The 18,827-nt window shown below is 38.1% G+C and overlaps 1 protein-coding gene across 1 annotated transcript in view; it reads right to left on the reverse strand.

Annotated features, from left to right (window-relative positions):
• Positions 1-18,827, reverse strand: part of FBXL17 (F-box and leucine rich repeat protein 17) — a 299,573-nt gene that overhangs the window by 222,263 nt on the left and 58,483 nt on the right. Inside the window, exon 5 of the mRNA XM_061478709.1 lies at positions 514-621. Within this exon, the coding sequence (XP_061334693.1) occupies positions 514-621 (108 nt within the window). The remainder of the gene's footprint in view (positions 1-513; positions 622-18,827) is intronic.

An 18,827-nucleotide genomic window follows, 5' to 3' on the forward strand; every position in this document is an offset into this window, starting at 1 on the left:
GGATTTACTTTCAGTTATGAATTTTAATTAATATGCTGATTGTCTACCTCACCCAAGTCATTAATTTTATTGAATGCTTCCATTATTTCCTGCACATTTACTCAAGTTAGTTCTCTCACACATCACTCCTCTTACAAAAAAAAGAAAATAAATGTATCAGTTACATCATGTTAAAACACAAGAATGGATATACACAAAGTGTCTAAATCTTTTGCACTACAAATTTTCCACTTCCAATTTTAGATATTTGTTTTGTTTGCAATGGAATCTGGAGTCATTTTAAAGACTTTTGACCTGAACAGTATTGTTATTTCGACGAAAAAGTTTCATCCCTTAAATATGTTTTTATGACGGGCTTTTTACACAGGGAAATTATGCAAAGTCCATTTATTTTGTAATGTTTCTGCCTATAACAGTGTTATCCATCATAGTATAAACTTAGCCTAGCTGATACCTATGGTTTGGCAATAGTCAAACACACCAATGACCAACAAAAAGGAGTACAATACTTACATTGGTGAGGTGAATGACTCCTTTCGATGTTACAGAGCAGCCCATGAAACCAACATACTGTAGCTCTGGACAATGTTCAGCAAAAGCTTTCACTGACTGATCTGTCACCTGTGGAAAAGATACACAGATAATAGTTGAACAGCTGATACAAGCGCATAGTTAACACAGTCTAAGCAATTTCTCTGTAACACTGGCAAGCTGCTCATTAATAGTTTTATTATTACCATCACTGTTGTTATTTATTTCAAGAGTTTGAGAGAAAACACTAGGTATGCACACACATCTATACATGTGCATGAAGAAGGAAAATGTAATTTTTGGCAAAAGGAGATCACCTTCTTAGAGAAGGAAAAGAATATGAAGAAGTGAGAGAATGATGGCTTCAAATTCAAACATTATTGACATCCTGTAAGTAACCCAAGAGACCACTCTATCCACCATTCTCATAAACTATATAAAAACATTTAAAATACTAAAAAAAAAATGTTACTATGATCCTGCAATCTCATTCTATACCTATCGCTGACTGCACAGAATTTGAATTATGTGGTAGCTTAAGTCTATATTCCTTTTGTAAGCATTTTTACTAAAACAAAACAATTAATGATTTTAACTTAAAATGCAGTGTTCCATCTGTTTCCCCCACATGAGACTTGTGTATCTTGGCAATACACCCTTGTCAGTTATCAGCTGAATGGAGATGCTACCTAGTTTACTATTGTAATTTATTTATTTCTACACCTGTTTTGTTTCTTTATAATTAAGTTTGTCTAACAAACTTTAGTAACTATGAAACACAACCCATTGCATAAATGTAATGCTTTGTATGTAGACTATTTAAAAGGTCAGTATTTTGTGAACTTTGTGAGGAATATTGACCTGGGTGTACTTAATGCACCTGTATAACAGCTTTTATACAAGTTCATTGGGGGTTCTTTGTTTAGTTTTTCTTTTCTTTCTTTCCCTTTCCTCCACCTTCATCCTCCCCTCACCTAGTGCAAATGACAACAATGGAAAACTCTACCTTGATTTTAGGACAAAACCTGTATTTGTCAGAGAAACTGCTCAGGAATGTCTCACTATATCTGGAATCATAAATCCTGAATGCTAAGGACATTCTGGATTTGTAAGGATGTCTTCTTCTTATCACAGAACTCAAAAGCAAAACAAGTTTTGAAGTATCTAGTCCACAACTTAGCGCCATGTGAATACATACATAGGAACTTTACACCTGCTGTGCTGTGAATCATCTTTATTCACAGTTCACGCTTGCCTAACATGTCACTTCACTGTTCATACTAGGGAATATTTTGCATTCCAAATAAAATGTGTGAAAAAATAGTTTTGGTAAAAGTTAGTAGATTACATATAGATATAAATAAATAGTTTACAGATTAGCAGCAAACCTTTTCAGTGCTCATTAGATATGCATCATCTATCTAGTCAGAAAAAAAAAAATCTTCATTTTCTCTGTGTTTTCCAGGTTTAGAAAAATTGTTTACAATCTGTCAAAAGTAGTTGGACACCTGCATATACTTTACAATTACTGTTGTAGAAATCACCACTTTACATAGGCATTTTGCTACTGCTAACAGCAATTTCTGTTCTTAAATCTTGATTTATAAATAAAATAGCAGAGCACTGAAATTGTTGCTGACTTTAAGCTCAGTTCAGTAAAAGATCCTAGCCTTCACTGTCAGCCAATAAAATTCCACCAGCTGCAGAAGCTAACTTCAACTTTTATTGGGAAACAAGGTAAAAATTTTCTCAATCAGCACTGTCACTTCACATTTTTTACTACACCAGTTGTCCAATACCTAGGAATATACTAGTTCTTTTTCAGCTCCTACGTGTCATTTCACATTCTTTACTACACCAGTTGTCCAGTACCTAGGAAATACATCACTTCTTTTTCAGCTCCTATGTCATTCATAGCAATTGGTATTTTAGTAACATGATTCCTATGCAGCCTGTAACGAAGGCCACTTGATATTCTGTTTGGTTAGCTACTCAACACAGGACCACACTCTCCTGCAATTGTATGAGTTGGGAAGGAAAATATATATTTCTCTATATACATATATGTACACACACACAGAATTTCACAGGAATGGCTTCCCACTAGAAGAAACGTAAGGTGTATAGAAACACCAGATAAAAAAAAATCTGTAGCTAAGTATCTGATGACAGGGTACAAAATAACATCTATATTGAGTATTTTTGTTCTGTTTTTTTTGCAGGGGTGGAGAACAGTAAGAGCATGTACTAGTTTGGAATGTATTTATAAACATGTGTAGCGTAGTCTAGTAGATTTATGTATTAGTCTTCAGATACAATTTGTCACCAAATACTATAATCTGTCCTGATTTATGTACGACTCAAAAAAAACCCTGTAATAAAATAAGGTTTGTATGTAGTAGTATTATTTTTCATTAGACATATCCACATAGGGGACAAAAAAAGAAAAACCAAACCAGCAGGTAAGTTTCAGACATATCTGAAATAAAAGGAACAAAGCACAATTTAAAGCTCAAGTCAGTCCCTAAGACTGAAAACAAATATTCTTCTGCTTGAGTAAACTTTCTTCTGTTTTATCATTTGAAGTGTCTAGCACAGATGGCTTATACACCTACCTGAACTTTCACATTTAAACTAAAACATGCTGGTCAGCTCAATACTTCTACTGTAAGTAGTTACCAGAAATAGTAATCTCTTTTACTGTACAAAAGGGTTCGTATACTTTTGTACACAAAGTGTTCTGTGCTCCCAAGAGATGGCCTGTTCTGCAGAATAAAAGGTAAGTAACTAATGAAAAAAAATGCAGGGAAAATTAGCAATGGCATGTATTACACAATTATGCAATCTTAACACTCCTCTTTGTAATGCAGTATGTAACCATATAGTACATTTTCCTTAAGGGCCTGTATTATAAATATGTCTTCTGCAAAGTAATAGAATATAGAATACAGAATTTTAGAATATAAACAACTGACATTCAGACGTGCTATAGGAACAAGTTTGACTGGAATAATCTAAAACCACATTACCCTAGAAAATATATTGCAGTTCTACAGAAGTGACCCTTGTCAACAACGATACAGAAATTCACACCCAATTCTTTTATAGATCACAGTACTGTTCTTCCAAGAATCTTTAATAATTGGATTGTCTAGTTGACCTTCACTGACTTTCATTCATCCTGTCTTGCTTGATGTTAGTCTTCCTTTGAAAAAGTAATATAGGATGATGAGGACAGATTTATAAGTTATGCACTAAAGCACTGTGAATGGGAAATACGCTGGTCTGGAACTAACAGCACAGATTTTGCTCCTATTAAAAAGATCTATGATAAGTAAGATACGGTTTAATCATTTTCTTTTTATGTATTGTAGCCTATAATATATGGATTCCAGTTCTTCATTGTTTCACAGAAATACCGTATTTTGACTATTCTGAGTTAGTCTTTAAGTATTTCACATTCTATTCAATAATTGAAGGAGCAAAATGGAACAGCTCTGAAACAAAGACAGTAATTCAAAAACAAAGTCTGAGGTACAACAATACAAGCCACTTAAATTATAACTAAAACAAGAATCTCAAACTGAAATAACTCAGAGAGAGACAGGAATACAAATAGTGACTGCCACAGAATGAACACCATGTTCTCTTATTTAAACAGGTGGACTGCAGTCTCAGTAAATTTAATGTGCCATTTTTTCCATGTAATGTACATAAATAAAAGTATGCAAAGTATGTAAAATATTCCTCAGAAGAAAGACACCTAGTAGGATAACTCTGCCAGAGTAAAACATGCTCTCATGTAAGCACAGAGTCAGTCTGCCATGTAAGTATGCACTGCACAATTCAGCACTAATGGTAGAAGAAACCATTTTCTCCCAGTGCCTTACTCCATAAACCTTGATCAGACACCAGCTTAACTTCACTTATTTTGGGGCAGCACAGGAAGAGGGGAATGGCTAGGGAGGACTTTGTAAAATTCAGGTTTATGTTTGAAAAGAGATATGTTTACAAAGAACTCATGTGCTAATTCAATCCTAGAACTACCTTACCTGTGTATTATTATATACTACATGCCAAGGCCCACTCAGGAATCTGCCCTGCATGGACCATGTAGCTAGGACCTCTAAATCTGTGTTTTATATCACATACTCAAACAATATGCATTTTCCCTGGTCTGTTTTCCCTAAAATCCTTGCATGCAATAAGTGACCATGATACGCAATCAGGCTAACCTCAGGCATAACTTTTGTTTTACTCTTTTATCGCAGCTCCTGATATGTATTAATTTCACAAGATACACGCATATCACATGAAGCAAAGGCATTTATCTTGGACTAACTCAGTCCATCAGCTTACAGGTGAGCCAAATTACATTCAGGGATACCTACAGACCAGTACAAGGATGTAACACACACCAAAAAAAAAAAAGAACCATAAATCAATGAGATTGCTCATATACAGAAAGATCTGTATCTTTCATAAACAAAAAGCATCCAGACTACCACTCTTCTATCAGCATGAAAGATTAAATATCATTAAATAAAAACTAAATAGTAGATCACAGTGATGAAACAGTTCTGAGAGTAACTGCCTGGCTATATGTAAATATTTACATAGGTTCTTCCGGCTTAGCTTAAACTTTTTATTGCCACTGCAATGCTAAAATACAACCACCAACAGTTAACCATTATGCAAAGTAAAAATTGTTGAATTTATTGTATTTTGTCACAGGGTGAAGATGGAAATAAAGGCTAGTCATTGCAAAGAGTTATGATTAGATGATCCCTCTTCACCACACAGAGAAAGATGACATTGCCTCTCTATTAACAGTTTTAAAATTACTTTTTTAACAGAGGGTCAAACACAATCACAATATTACACTAGAGGCTAAATGCCAGTAAATTTTATACTACTAAACTTACATTTAAGATTAAACATACCTTCCTAGTCCACAGAGTAAGAATTTACAAGCAAATTGTTTTCATTTAACCACTTTAACCACTTTTGAGCTAAAATATGAATTCACTTTCATTTTTAAATTCACTTCTAGAGGAGGCTGCTATACTCAAAATTATTTACTCACAGATTTAATCTTATGATTCCACTAAATACTCAACGGCACTCACTAGTTTCTAACCTTATTTAATAAACAAGATATTAAAACCTCATTTTAATAATATAATTTATTAGCAATAGATTACCCTATTTGATCTGCTACGATTTATCAGGTTAGCTGAGTAGCAGACAAAAGCTCTGCCAAAATGCAGAACCAGGCTGAGGAGATAGCATTACTCTATGTCCACAATATGAGAGGAAAAGATAGACAAGCGCATAAGGACTAATGTAAAGAGTTGAAAGGAGTATTCTGAAAGAAGTATTTTATGTTGTATTTACCAGCTGGCCTAATGTTGTTACATTCTGGTAACATCAACTACAGCACAGAGTTATCACTGCTTAGTCTTATTCTCTTCTCACTACTAATGACACAGCCATCAAAACAGATTAGTTCCTCTTCCAATTTTGATCCATTTTATCCCCTGAATTAATTAATACTAAACCGAAAACCACACTTGGAACATATTAAGTATGAAATAATAGATAACTACAGACAACTACTATTTTCCATCTGGTTTAAATGTCTCGGTTAGAAAACAAATCTCAAATCTCAATATAAATTATCTCTGATTCCCATTAACACAAAGTACAGTCTGAATGTACTTACATTGAACAAGCCTATCAGCACACCATAATTTGTTTGTTTCCGCAGTGGAAAAGAATTATTAACAAACTGAAGTAAGCCAAAACACTGGTAAGAAGAGTGATATATCTAACCAAAACCCCAAAACTCTCCATCTTGCCAACACATAAGCATATTCCTAGTATTCAATGCAACCAGTAATACAGGCTTGTAACACCTACATAGCATTAATTACATATGACAGTGGCAACACAGGCATTGTAGCCTCTAAAGCTAATATGCACACAAAGACTGCAAATATCTGGTATCTACTCGTACCTACAAAATCATCCAGAAATCTTGAGAGATAAAATAGCATATATCCCTTGGTAACGTAAGTTTATTTTAAGCATTATGACTGATTTAAGCATATGACTGAAAAAGCAATCTTTTAAAATAATGTGAGCATTTTCTCCTAAAAACATTAAACACTTAGGACATGTAAAAGAGCTAAAAAATGACACAATTCTTGTTCAAATCTTCAAGTTTCAGAGATACCATGCAATTTTAATGAGTAGGGAAATTCTTGTAGCAGTTGAAAACGTAGTGTAACATATACACACAGTACATTCGACACCATAAAAACCACTAAAGAAATCACAGCATTTGCATCTGTTTTTCATGCAACTAAACTTGGGGTTTTTCAAAGTTAAATCTACTCACACTGCAACTGAAATACAATGTGACATCATGAAGCTGGTACTATCAGCTGTAACACACAGGTAAGGCTGCCACCAACAACAATCTAAAAATTGTTACTGCACAACCTGAAAGTGGGCACAATTACCAAAAATTCCTTGCAAGCCACCTTCAAGATATCTCATAAGATGGCATTCCGTACACACAATTTACAGATTCATTACCACCTCCTCTTTCACAAACACAGAAAGACAAGGTTTTCCAAAATTTTCCTCTATTGCTTACAGATGGAAAAGTTCTGTTTGGCCAACCTACCAAAGTAAGTTTCACCCAGGGAACTTTTCAATTCTGATTACATGAATTCTACCTTGAAGCATACGATCACCACATGTTACAAATGATGGGATCAATACATATGTTAAGGGAAGGGAGAGGAAGTCTTATGTTGCAAATTATGCTCTTGAGCATGAAGCATATGCTCTTTAACTGGTGAAATGTCTCCTATGTCACACAGGAAATGAGAAGAAATAAAATGAGAGAATCCTACACATAGCAATAAATACAAGTTAACATGAAGACAGCAGAACTATGATTACAACTGCATAGGTCATAGAAAGTAATTTCAAAATTAAGTAGTTTTCCTTTCCTATACTTTAATAACTTTACTCCATAAGGAGAAAAGTGAAGGAACATTTTACTGAAAAATATTAAATGATTCTTTACATAACATCTAAACCCAACATTGTATAGCAAAGCTCCCGAAATACACATATCATTTAAATGGACATTACCATTCACTAGGATACCACATGCTTCTTAAAACCGTTACGCCTTGCTCAAACTTACGTATTAGCCTTCTTGGGTAACACACTTATTATACAATGTTTAAACAAGAAAACAACACACAGAATGTTACTCAAATTTCAGATGCAAAGAAGATTACAGGCTGAATTTATTTTAATGCATCTCTTAAGGAGGACAAAGAACTTTAAAATTTTAACCAGCCTTTCAGATTTCCGTCTGGTATTCTAAGATGCTAAAATGAAATTACATTCTCCCTATGAGAAATCCTTCTAAAAGAAGAGTTACACATGCAGGCAAAAAAAGAACTTTCTTGTAATAAAGAGTAATGGACATGGTATAATTTTATTACTGGCTAACAGAAAGGGCATTAGGTATTTAGTAGCAATGCTTATTCATCCTGCTCAATCTGAGTACTGTAAGTCTTCAAGTTTCACTGATGAAAAATCAAGAATATTCTATATTATTCTAGCCTAAAAAAAAAAAAATCACCAAAAAAAAACAACAAAACAAGCAAAAACCAAAACAACAACAACAACCAAACAAAAAAAAAACAAACACAAAAAACCCACCACAAAAAAATATACAACAGGTAGAGTAAGAATCCAAATCCTGACTGAAGCAGACATTTTTTCAAAGCACTCATATTCAGCATCATAAGTTCAGATGAAAATAGGAAAAGCATACTACACAGAAACTGAAATGGTCTTGGTTTGACTTATAAATTATCTTCACACAACAGAACTACAGTTAAAAAGAAACACTTGGTAATTAGAACCAACAAGAAGATTTTTTTCTTTGTAATGTTTTCTTTAGTGATCTGCATGCATTCCTCCTAATTTAGTTTAAAAGAAACTGCTGATAGAGAAGTCTCTTCAAGTAGTACACCATCTGACTTATTCTACCAATCAGAAGCAGAATCAGCTTTAAACCATAAAGTAGTTAAAATCTTTAAATGCATCAGGCATGATGAAAACTAACAGAAAGAGGACGTGATTTAAGGTAGTCCTCTAAGTTTTGCACTTGTATGAAATAGGTTTGTCTTCATGCTTTCTGATCCATTCAGCCTTACATGTGGTCTGCTAGCAAAGACACTAGTGTAACACATTATGATTCTCTTAACAGCAGCTTTAGAGTCTTTTCTCTATGTTTATGAATCGGTACCGAGTTCTCCAAGAAATTTTACAGTAAGAAGTAAACATGCTACACCCCGTGAGAGTTATTACGTGAATGGTACTGGCCTACAATGAAAAGCTGGAGGAAAATTAGTCATTACAATGGTAATCTTCAGCATTCACTGCTGTGATTGACTACTTCATTACAATCACAGTTTGATATCAGCGGTAACTGGTAGGAGCGATCTCCAAGCATAGCAACAATAAAAATAAATAAAACAGCAAAAATAAAGCTTTACTATGCATATAAACAAGGACTCAGACCCAGTAATACAGTTTGGTTCAAAAAAAAGTGAAAATAAAACTTGGTAACACATAGGACACAGATACATATTTTTTCATACACACTTCAGGGGAAATCTGATTTATAGATTTTAGGAAACTGTCATGTCTAGTCACAGTCACAGTATGCTAGAGATTGGAAGGGACCTCGAAAGATCATCTAGTCCAATCCCCCTGCCGGAGCAGGAACACCTAGATAATGTTACACAGGAATGTGTACAGGCGGGTTTTGAATGTCTCCAGGGAAGGAGACTCCACAACCTCCCTGGGCAGCCTGTTCCAGTGTTCCGTCACCCTCACTGAGAAGAAGTTTCTTCTCAAGTTTAAGTGGAACCTCTTGTGTTCCAGTTTGTACCCATTACCCCTTGTCCTGTCATTGTTTGTTACTGAGTAGAGCCTGGCTCCATCCTCGTGACACTCCCCCTTTATATATTTATAGACACTAATAAGGCCACCCCTCAGTCTCCTCTAAACTATAGAGACCCAGCTCCCTCAGTCTTTCCTCATAAGGGAGATGCTCCACTCCCTTAATCATCTTCGTTGCACTGCGCTGGACTCTCTCCAGCAGCTCCCTGTCCTTCTTGAACTGAGGGGCCCAGAACTGGACACAATATTCCAGATGGGGTCTCACCAGGGCAGAGGAGAGGGGAAGGAGGATCTCTCTCAACCTACTAACCACCCCCCTTCTAATACACCCCAGGATGCCATTGGCCTTCTTGGCCACAAGGGCACAGTGTTGGCTCATGGTCATCCTGTCGTTCACTAGGACCCCCAGGTCCCTCTCCCCTACACTGCTCTCTAACAGGTCGTTCCCCAACCTATACTGGAACCTGGCATTGTTCCTGCCCAGATGCAGGACTCTACACTTTCCCTTGTTATATTTCATCAAGTTATTCCCTGCCCAACTCTCCAGCCTGCCCAGGTCTCGCTGGATGGCAGCACAGCCTTCTGGCGTGTCAGCCACTCCTCCCAGCTTAGTGTCATCAGCAAACTTGCTGATAGTACACTCAATTCCCTCATCTAAATCGTTGATGAATATATTAAATAATACCGGTCCCAGTACTGACCCTTGAGGCACTCCACTAGTTACAGGCCTCTAACTAGACTCCGCCCCATAGACTACAACTCTCTGGCTTCTCTCCTTCAGCCAGTTCACAGTCCACCTCACTACCTGATCATCCAGACCACACTTCCTCAATTTAGCTGTGAGGATCCTGGGGGAGACTGTGTCAAATGCTTTGCTGAAGTCAAGGTAGACCACATCCACCGCTCTGCCATCATCCATCCACCGTGTTATTTCCTCATAAAAGGCTAAGAGACTGGTCAAGCATGATTTCCCCCTGGTGAAGCCATGCTGACTGCCCCTCATAACCCTCTTATGCTTGATATGCCTTAAGATGGCACCAAGGATAAGGTGTTCCATCACTTTCCCAGGGATGGAGGTGAGGCTGACCGGTCTATAGTTACCCGGGTCCTCCTTCTTGCCCTTTTTGAAGACTGGAGTGACATTTGCTTTCTTCCAGTCCTCAGGCACCGCTCCCGTTTCCCAAGACTTGGTAAAGATGATGGAGAGCGGTCTAGCAATGACTTCCGCCAGTTCCCTCAGCACCCGCGGGTGCATCCCATCTGGACCCAAGGATTTATGGATGTCCAGATTGCTCAGCGGGTCTCTAACCCATTCCTCATCGACTAAGGCAAACCGCTCCGTTGATCTGACTTCATCTAAGGTCTCAGGGGTACAGGGCTCTTCAGGACTGCCCGCAGCAGAGTAGACAGAGACAAAGAAGGCATTCAGTAACTCTGCCATCTCTGTATCTTCTGTCACCAGGGCACCCATCCCCTTCATCAGTGGGCCTACATTGCCTCTGGTGTTAGTTTTATCTGCCATGTATTTGAAAAAGCTCTTTTTGCTGTCCTTGACCCTTCTCACCAGGTTTAATTCTACGGAGGCCTTAGTCATCCTAGCTGCCTTCCTACATCCTCTAGCAGCAGCCTTATATTCCTGCCAAGTGGCCAGCCCCTTCTTCCATGACCTGTAAACTCTCCTCTTCCACTTGAGCATACCCAGCAATTCCCTATTTAGCCACGCAGGTCTCCTGGCCCTCTTCCTTGACTTCCTACGTGTCGGGATGCTCTGATCTTGAGCTCGGAAAAAGCAATCCTTGAATGCCAACCAACTATCTTGGGCCCCTTTACCTTCAAACAGCCTTGCCCATGGGATTTCCCCTAGCAATTACTTGAAAAGGCCAAAGTTTGCCCTGCTAAAGTCCAGGGTTGCAATTCTACTTGCTATCCTACTAGTCCTACCACACAAGATCCTGAATTCCACCATCTCGTGGTCGCTGCAACCAAGGCAGCCCTCAACCCTTACTGCTTCGACCAGACCCTCCTTGTTATTGAGGATGAGATCCAGCAGCGCTCCTCTCCTGGTCGGCTCATCCACCATTTGCAGGAGGAAGTTATCATCCATACACTGGAGGAACCTCCTGGACTGTGGCTGGGTTGCTGAGTGGTCCTTCCAGCAAACATCAGGGAAGTTAAAATCCCCCACGACAACCACAGCCTCAGCTGCATGTAGAAGGCCTTGTCAACTTCCTCACCCTGATCTGGTGGTCTGTAACAGACACCCACAACAGTATCACCCCTGCCAGCCTGCCCCTTAATTCTCACCCACAGACTCTCAACTCGCTCGTCATCTGCCCCTGGACAGAACTCAGTTCATTGTAGTTGCTCTTGCACATATACAGCAACCCCACCACCCCGCCTGGCTGGCCTGTCTTTCCAGAAACAAAAACTCTTCAGCACACTTTCTATGCTTTATTCCTTATATATCCTTGTTTATTCAGAGACAAGTAGTACACTACTATACCATGCAATAAAAAATTGAAAATACCACAACAGAAACTGATCTGTTATTTTTAATGTTTGCACAAAAAAAAAAAAGCAAAGTAAAAAAAAAAACAAAACAAAAAATTGCAAACAAAAAAAAACCACACCAGAACTTTTTCTCTGCCCTAATCACAATAGCAAGGGAAACCAATTACTTCCAAAATTCATTAAAGGGAAGGTGATTATAGCTGGTAACAATTTACCCAAATTCTTCATAACAGACTTGCTCCTTCAGGATTTTCTTTAACAGACCTTTGCACCAAGTAGTTTGTCAGAACACAAAAATTGGGGTATTTTTTCTTTTGCTTTATTTGTTCTCATAATATGTAAAGCAGTCTTGATTCTTCCTCCCTGAAAGCTCAGCAAACAAGAAACTCATAGGTGTTGTTTGGTAAGACAATTATATGTACAGTAGACTATTTGGTTGGTATAAATTACATCACTAATTTTGACCTATCAGAGTTAAGTCTGAAGAGGTCATCTGGTTGCATATGGCAAAAGAAACAGAAAATGTGTCACAATTAACACAAATAAAATATAGTCTTGCCTTTTTGTCATCTGGATTAAACAATTTTTCCATTTCCAAGGCCAAAGACTAAAATACAAACACAAATAATCTCACAAGGGCTCTCACTGACACAGTAGGAAGTGAAGGAATAATGACCTACAGCTCCAAGAAAAGCACACAGATAAAGTAACCAGAAATTAAGGATGTTTCCCTCTGTCATCATATTGATGCAGAACTTGAAACAGTCCCAAAATTATGGCTGAGACATTAGAAAAGGCATTAGAAGCAAGTAAGTGATACAACATGAATGTGAACATGAGTTGGATTTTACTTTTTTCCTTTACATGTTGTCTAAAGAATATGAAAGATCTACTCAGATTATTTCAATCACTATATACATGCATTCAAGAACAGCACCTTGCTGACAAGAAATGCAAGTGGTACTGCCATACGAGTTATGATTGGAAGCGGACTACAGCCCTGATTAAGCTTAATGAAGATCCAGACCTCCATGCAGACAGGCTGAAATAGGAGAACCTGTTGTAACATGGATCCATCACCTGAAGGCTGACAGGCTCGTGTGGAGCTGTGTGATAATGGCAGGACCAGCACAAGAGGGTGCTGAAGTTCAAAAATTCAGTTTTAAAAGAAGAAAAGAAAAAGAAACACCCACTTGCTCTTCCCAGAGTTCAGCGCACTCAGAAAATAGAGATCACAACTATCACAATTCTCTAGGCCATCACAGAGAAGAAAAGAGGGGAATGGGGAGGAACAACAAAAAAAAAACACAAAGCAAAATGAAGAAACAAGTGAGCAGGGAGAAAGGCAAAAAAAAAAAAAAAGAACAATGAAAGTGAGAAAACTCATGAGCTGAGTAAAGACATTTTAATCAATAGTTGGGGTTGGAAAGAACCTTAAGATCATCTAGTTCCAACCCCCCTGCCATGGGCAGGGACACCGCACACTAAACCATGCCACCCAAGGTCTCGTCCAACCTGGCCTTGAACACTGCCAGGGATGGCGCATTCACAACTTCCTTGGGCAACCCATTCCAGTGCCTGACCACCCTCACAGTAAAGAACTTCCTCCTTATAGCCAATCTAACCTTCCCCTGTTTAAGTCTGAACCCCTTACCCCCTGTCCTCTCACTACAGTCCCTGATGAAGATTCCCTCTCCAGTACCCTTACACGACCCATTCAGACACTGAAAGGCTGCTATGAGGTCTCCACACATCTTCTCCAGGCTGAACAGTGCCAACTTTCTCATCCTGTCTTCATACAGGAGGTGCTCGAGCCTCGTGATCATCCTCATGGCCCTCCCTCTGGACTTGCTTCAACAGCTCCATGTCCTTCTTATGTTGAGGACACCAGAACTGCACACAATAATGCAAGTGAGATCTCACAACAGCAGAGCAGAGGGGAAAAAAAAAGAATAAAGAGCGGTGGGGAAACTAACCAAGGAAAACGATGATGCAAAAATAACAAAAACAATAGCTCATGACCAGTGAATCAATTTTCAGCCAGTCCTCAACCAACAGCAAACAAAAAAAAAAAAACCAAAAACCCCCAGAAAAATAACAACCTGAAAAAAAAGGCACAAGAAAAACAAAACCAAAAACCAACCGAACAAAACCCCAAACCAACACACCTCCAAACAAGTAAGCCCAATGCTGAATACACGCATAAAGTAACAGATACATCAGGTATACTTTCTATTGGTGCTAATCAACAAGATTTTTTGAAAGAAATTACACTCCTTTTTTTTCATATCTTTTTAATCCTTGACAATATAACATCCCCCACCTTTATCTCACCATTCCCTACTGGTAAATAAAAGTACAAGCAGGAAAGTAACATTTTATGCCAGAGATGTAAAACAAGCTATACAAATCGATAAGGGAAGATGAGCTATTACCTTACTGCAAAATACAAAAACTATTGGTAGCCTCCTAAATCTTTTGATGAATTCCTTCACAAATCAGCTGCAATTTTGAAAAACAGCAAACTATACAATATCTAATGCTTTGCATAATCAATGGATCTTTAAAATCTCCAGCTTATAGCAAAGCAATCAATTAGGTCAGCTCTCAAATAATCATCAGTAGTGCCCAAGTACACTGCTTAATGACTTCCACTAGTACTGCATCAGCAATTTCTTTTTTTTTTTTCTTTGGGGTAGGGAGTGGGGGACTAGAGAGATAGAGGTCAAGAATGAAGTTCTCTGTACCCAGAACTATAAACAGAATAACAATTATGTTATTTCTATTCCCAAGGTAGTATCTGGAAAATTGTTATAAGTTTATTTTTGTCTTTCTGGATTCCCAACTCACTCTCTCATCCTCATACTTCTGCAGAACCACCAGAATATAAATGAGGGCTCAGGCCTCTTCAGGCTCTGCTTGGCAACCTCCTCCTCAGAAAAAAAACAGAATGGCCAGCTGGGCAATCATAAAAATCATCTACCTTGTTCCTTTATCTCTGGATAGTGGACCCTTAGCTGTCTTAGTTTCATTACCTCAAAATGAGACTTGCAGAGCCAGTGTTTCTCCCTGAAAACTCATTAATTCAATTCCTCTTCTTCTGACCTTCAGAGTATAAATTACTCAGTTGGCAATAAAAAAGTTAAAGAAAGAAAAAGCATGCAGAGGTAAATGAAAACATCTAAACCACACATTTATCGAAAGGAGGCTACTGTCAATTTACAGCTGCCTGGGAGAGTTTTCTTCAATGAATAAAACACAGCAACAACAATTTATATGAGTAATGCCCTTCACAGGATAATACAAAGTAAGTTATTAAATGGAGGAATGGAAATCAATATAACAATTTGTCGTGGTTTAAACCCAGTCAGGTAACTCGTTCGCTCACTTCCCCCCCTTTCTTGCCCTCCCCCTGTTAAAAAAATGACTGCTACTGCTGAACCCAGGACACAATTAAAGGACAGGATACAAACTGGCTAAAATGCAAATAGCCATGAACTTGACTAAAAGAAGAGTAATTGAGTAAATCTGTAAAACAGAGCCTTGAAATAGGTATTAAATAGTTCTATTAAGAAGAATATGCCATCTCTAAAAAGCAAAATGTGATGAACTTTATTGGTGAAGTTGGGAGGATAATCAACACACATGAGAATAACTGTGTTGACTATACTGAACAAGCCTGTTCATGAAGAACTGGACGAGTTTGAAGACTCAAGTAAAGCAAAAAAGGATGAAACTGAACAGCATTATGTGAACAGCATTCACTAGAACTTCTGTTACACACTCAGATCTTACCAGCTAGAAATACATCAAAGGAGAAAACACTGGGTGTACTGCCTGGTTACTGATTAGTACTACAAGCACCAATTAGATACAGCCATACAAAAACCAAACCATCATATCATCTACAAGGTAAGGTTTTCCTGGGAGAAGGAACACAGTCTTGCAATGCATTTAGTGAAAGTATCTGAAAGAAGCTCTTTACAATTCTGTTCACTCATATTCAGACTAAAAAAGTACAGAAAAGAGGTATTGAAATCATTAAATAGAATGGAACCAAATGAGACACTTCAAAAGAGCACAGCATTTATCAAAGTCAGGATCCGATCTCTCACCTGAGACACTAGGAGTTGAGAACTAAGGAAAAATTATCCTAGCTAAGGACAATTGTAATCACAGATCTTATATGGCAATACTGATAACAAAGACTAGGAACTGAAACAAACTTTCACATTTTACAGCATGTCAACTTCCCAGTATTAATATTGTAAGCAATGCAACTATTTTTTGGATCAAAATGGTTTTACATCCAAACAGTACTAAATCATGTGACTAGCTATGGCAGCAAGGGACTCCCTGATACAACAGGTCTCTCTTCCATCAGCTTCCGTGTATTCCTTACACTAGTTAAAATAACCAGGCTTTATGAACCTCAACATTTAACAAGAAATTCAAAAAAAGTCTGTACTATTTGGCAGAATCCAATGAATATTACTGCACAGGAAAATTGTGGAACAGTATTGTAATCTCATAGCCATCCTGCTGAAACAGCAGTATACTAGTTTGAGCATAGAAACGTAACTCAACTGTAGTCACGGATGCCAGCATATTTCCTTAGTGGTTTTCACTCTTCTCAATGACTTAAAATGCCAAACAGCCCTCCAGTCCACAATGACAAATCCTTCAGAAAGCACATCACTTTCGAAGATTAAAGCAGAAGCAAAAAAACCAAGAACCACCAAACCCCAAACCAACTACACCCATCAGGCTGGGATTCTCATTCTGCAGTCAGAGTGACCATAGACACATATATTAGCAAGCAGCCAGTAGAAAGTAGCTGTTTCAAAAATAAAAATGTATAGCTGGGGGAATAACAAATTTGGTATCTTCCAAACTGCATACACGACAACAACAAAAGCTTATTGGGTAAATGCAGATCAAGGGAGTGTAATAAAGAGAAGACTTTGCTTTTTCAAAGAAAAGGATAATATCCTTACTATACATCAAAACCCCTGTATTACAAAAATTAGAACTGCATCTAGGCTAATAAACCTTTTGCATTTCCAACTGAGAGAGATCTTATCTAAGGAAAGCACATTTGTTCCCACCTGCTACCAAATCTAATGGCAATCTTCCCATGAGAAACAGATTCAGTAAGTGCCCTGTGCAAATATTCTTAAGCCAAGGTGCGGTGCTTACTGGGGAGTAAAGTCATTTAACAAGGACTGCAAAGACAGGACTATGTAACAGCTGACAGTGACTGTCACTAAAATGGTTGTTTTTCCTCAAAGTTAGCACTGTCAGCCTGAAAACCTGTCCCACAACGAGGACAAATCACCTGCCTTATTTTGCAGCTCTTTTTATTTCCTGTCTTACTGCTTCACCACACTGCAAGAACCCCAGGGAACTGGACGTGCAGTTTATTCAAAGCATTCTTGCTGCTGTAAGAGTATGAAAACAATAACCCAGCTTCACTATGAAATGACCTTGATGATCTGTGTAACATTTGTCAGAGACTAATAAAATTTGTAAAGATACTTGCTGATATGATTGATTGCATTCTTCACTGCTCCAGTTACCTCAAACTAAATTTCCTGTCACTATAATGATGACTTTTGTAAGTGCAGTTTCTTAATTTTTTCCTAAGTCTTTCAACAGCGATCTCACAATAGACTGGAAGTGTTTATGGATCAATAATGTGCAAGAATCCTAAACCTTTCAGCTTATGAGGTGCTGTGACAGAGCATTAGCAGACAGCATAATTCCTATGTAACAGGAAAGTAATATCCAAACCTAGTTTGCACTTAACCAGCAGCATGAACAGCTGGAGAATTCTAGAGATTCTGAGTAATATCCGGTACTGATGATTCATCATTGTCCCAATGGACAAAAAAAAAGAAAGCGAAAAGATTAACAAAGAAATCACAAGCAACATGTTCAAGACTTACCTGGTCACAGTCTGTCATGCTGAATTACTCAAGTGTGCCTGACCTGCTTTTCCCTGACATTTTGTTCAGATGAATTGCAGGATGTAATTATAACCAGAAGGGCTTTGAAAGGAGCCAGAGAAGGTTGAGAGCATTTACCCACCCAGGCTCTAGGCATGATTAAAATGTCTGTATTGCTTTCAGTCTCTGAAAACAGCACATCTTAATTCATACAGGAACCCAGTTAATTAAGTCATGCTGACAATGTACTTCAGGATAGGGTACTTCAGAAGCAACTGTATCTCTGTACAAATAATAGTACATCTTCTGCGTAAGATCAGGAAGCTTTTCTCATTCACAGCCAGGTTCACAAACGTCACAGGCCCAAATGCTCTAAAAGGATCTCTCTTCAATAATTCATACGCAAAACTGAGATAATTGCCAGGAAAGAAGAAACCTCTCTGCAGATGAACTCTGTCTGCTAAAACTTGAAACAAAAATATGGCAGCCTTCAACAAGAAATTCATTCGGACAGGTTCAGGCACCAAGTGAGAATTACTGATCTGTACCGGTTACAGACACTGCCAAAGATGGCACATCCAATTGCTACAAGCAGAACACCCTGTGGTGGGCTGCCAGACACCCATCTAGCCACTCTCTTGCATCTTCTCCTCAAGAGGACAGGGGAGCTAATAAGTTAGAAAAGCTCATGGATCAAGTTAAAGAGGTCACTCACTGATACGGTTACAGGACGGCCAGACTCAACTCCTCCACCTCCTCCCCTCCCAGAGAGTGCAGGGGGATGAGGAATGGGAGTTGAAGCCACTCTGTAACAGCTCCTGTCTGCTACCTTTT

Source organism: Pezoporus flaviventris, unplaced genomic scaffold (assembly GCF_033815535.1).
Source record: "Pezoporus flaviventris isolate CSIRO_AGI_PZ_B2104156 unplaced genomic scaffold, CSIRO_AGI_Pfla_v1 ptg000130l, whole genome shotgun sequence".
NCBI lineage: Eukaryota > Metazoa > Chordata > Aves > Psittaciformes > Psittacidae > Pezoporus > Pezoporus flaviventris.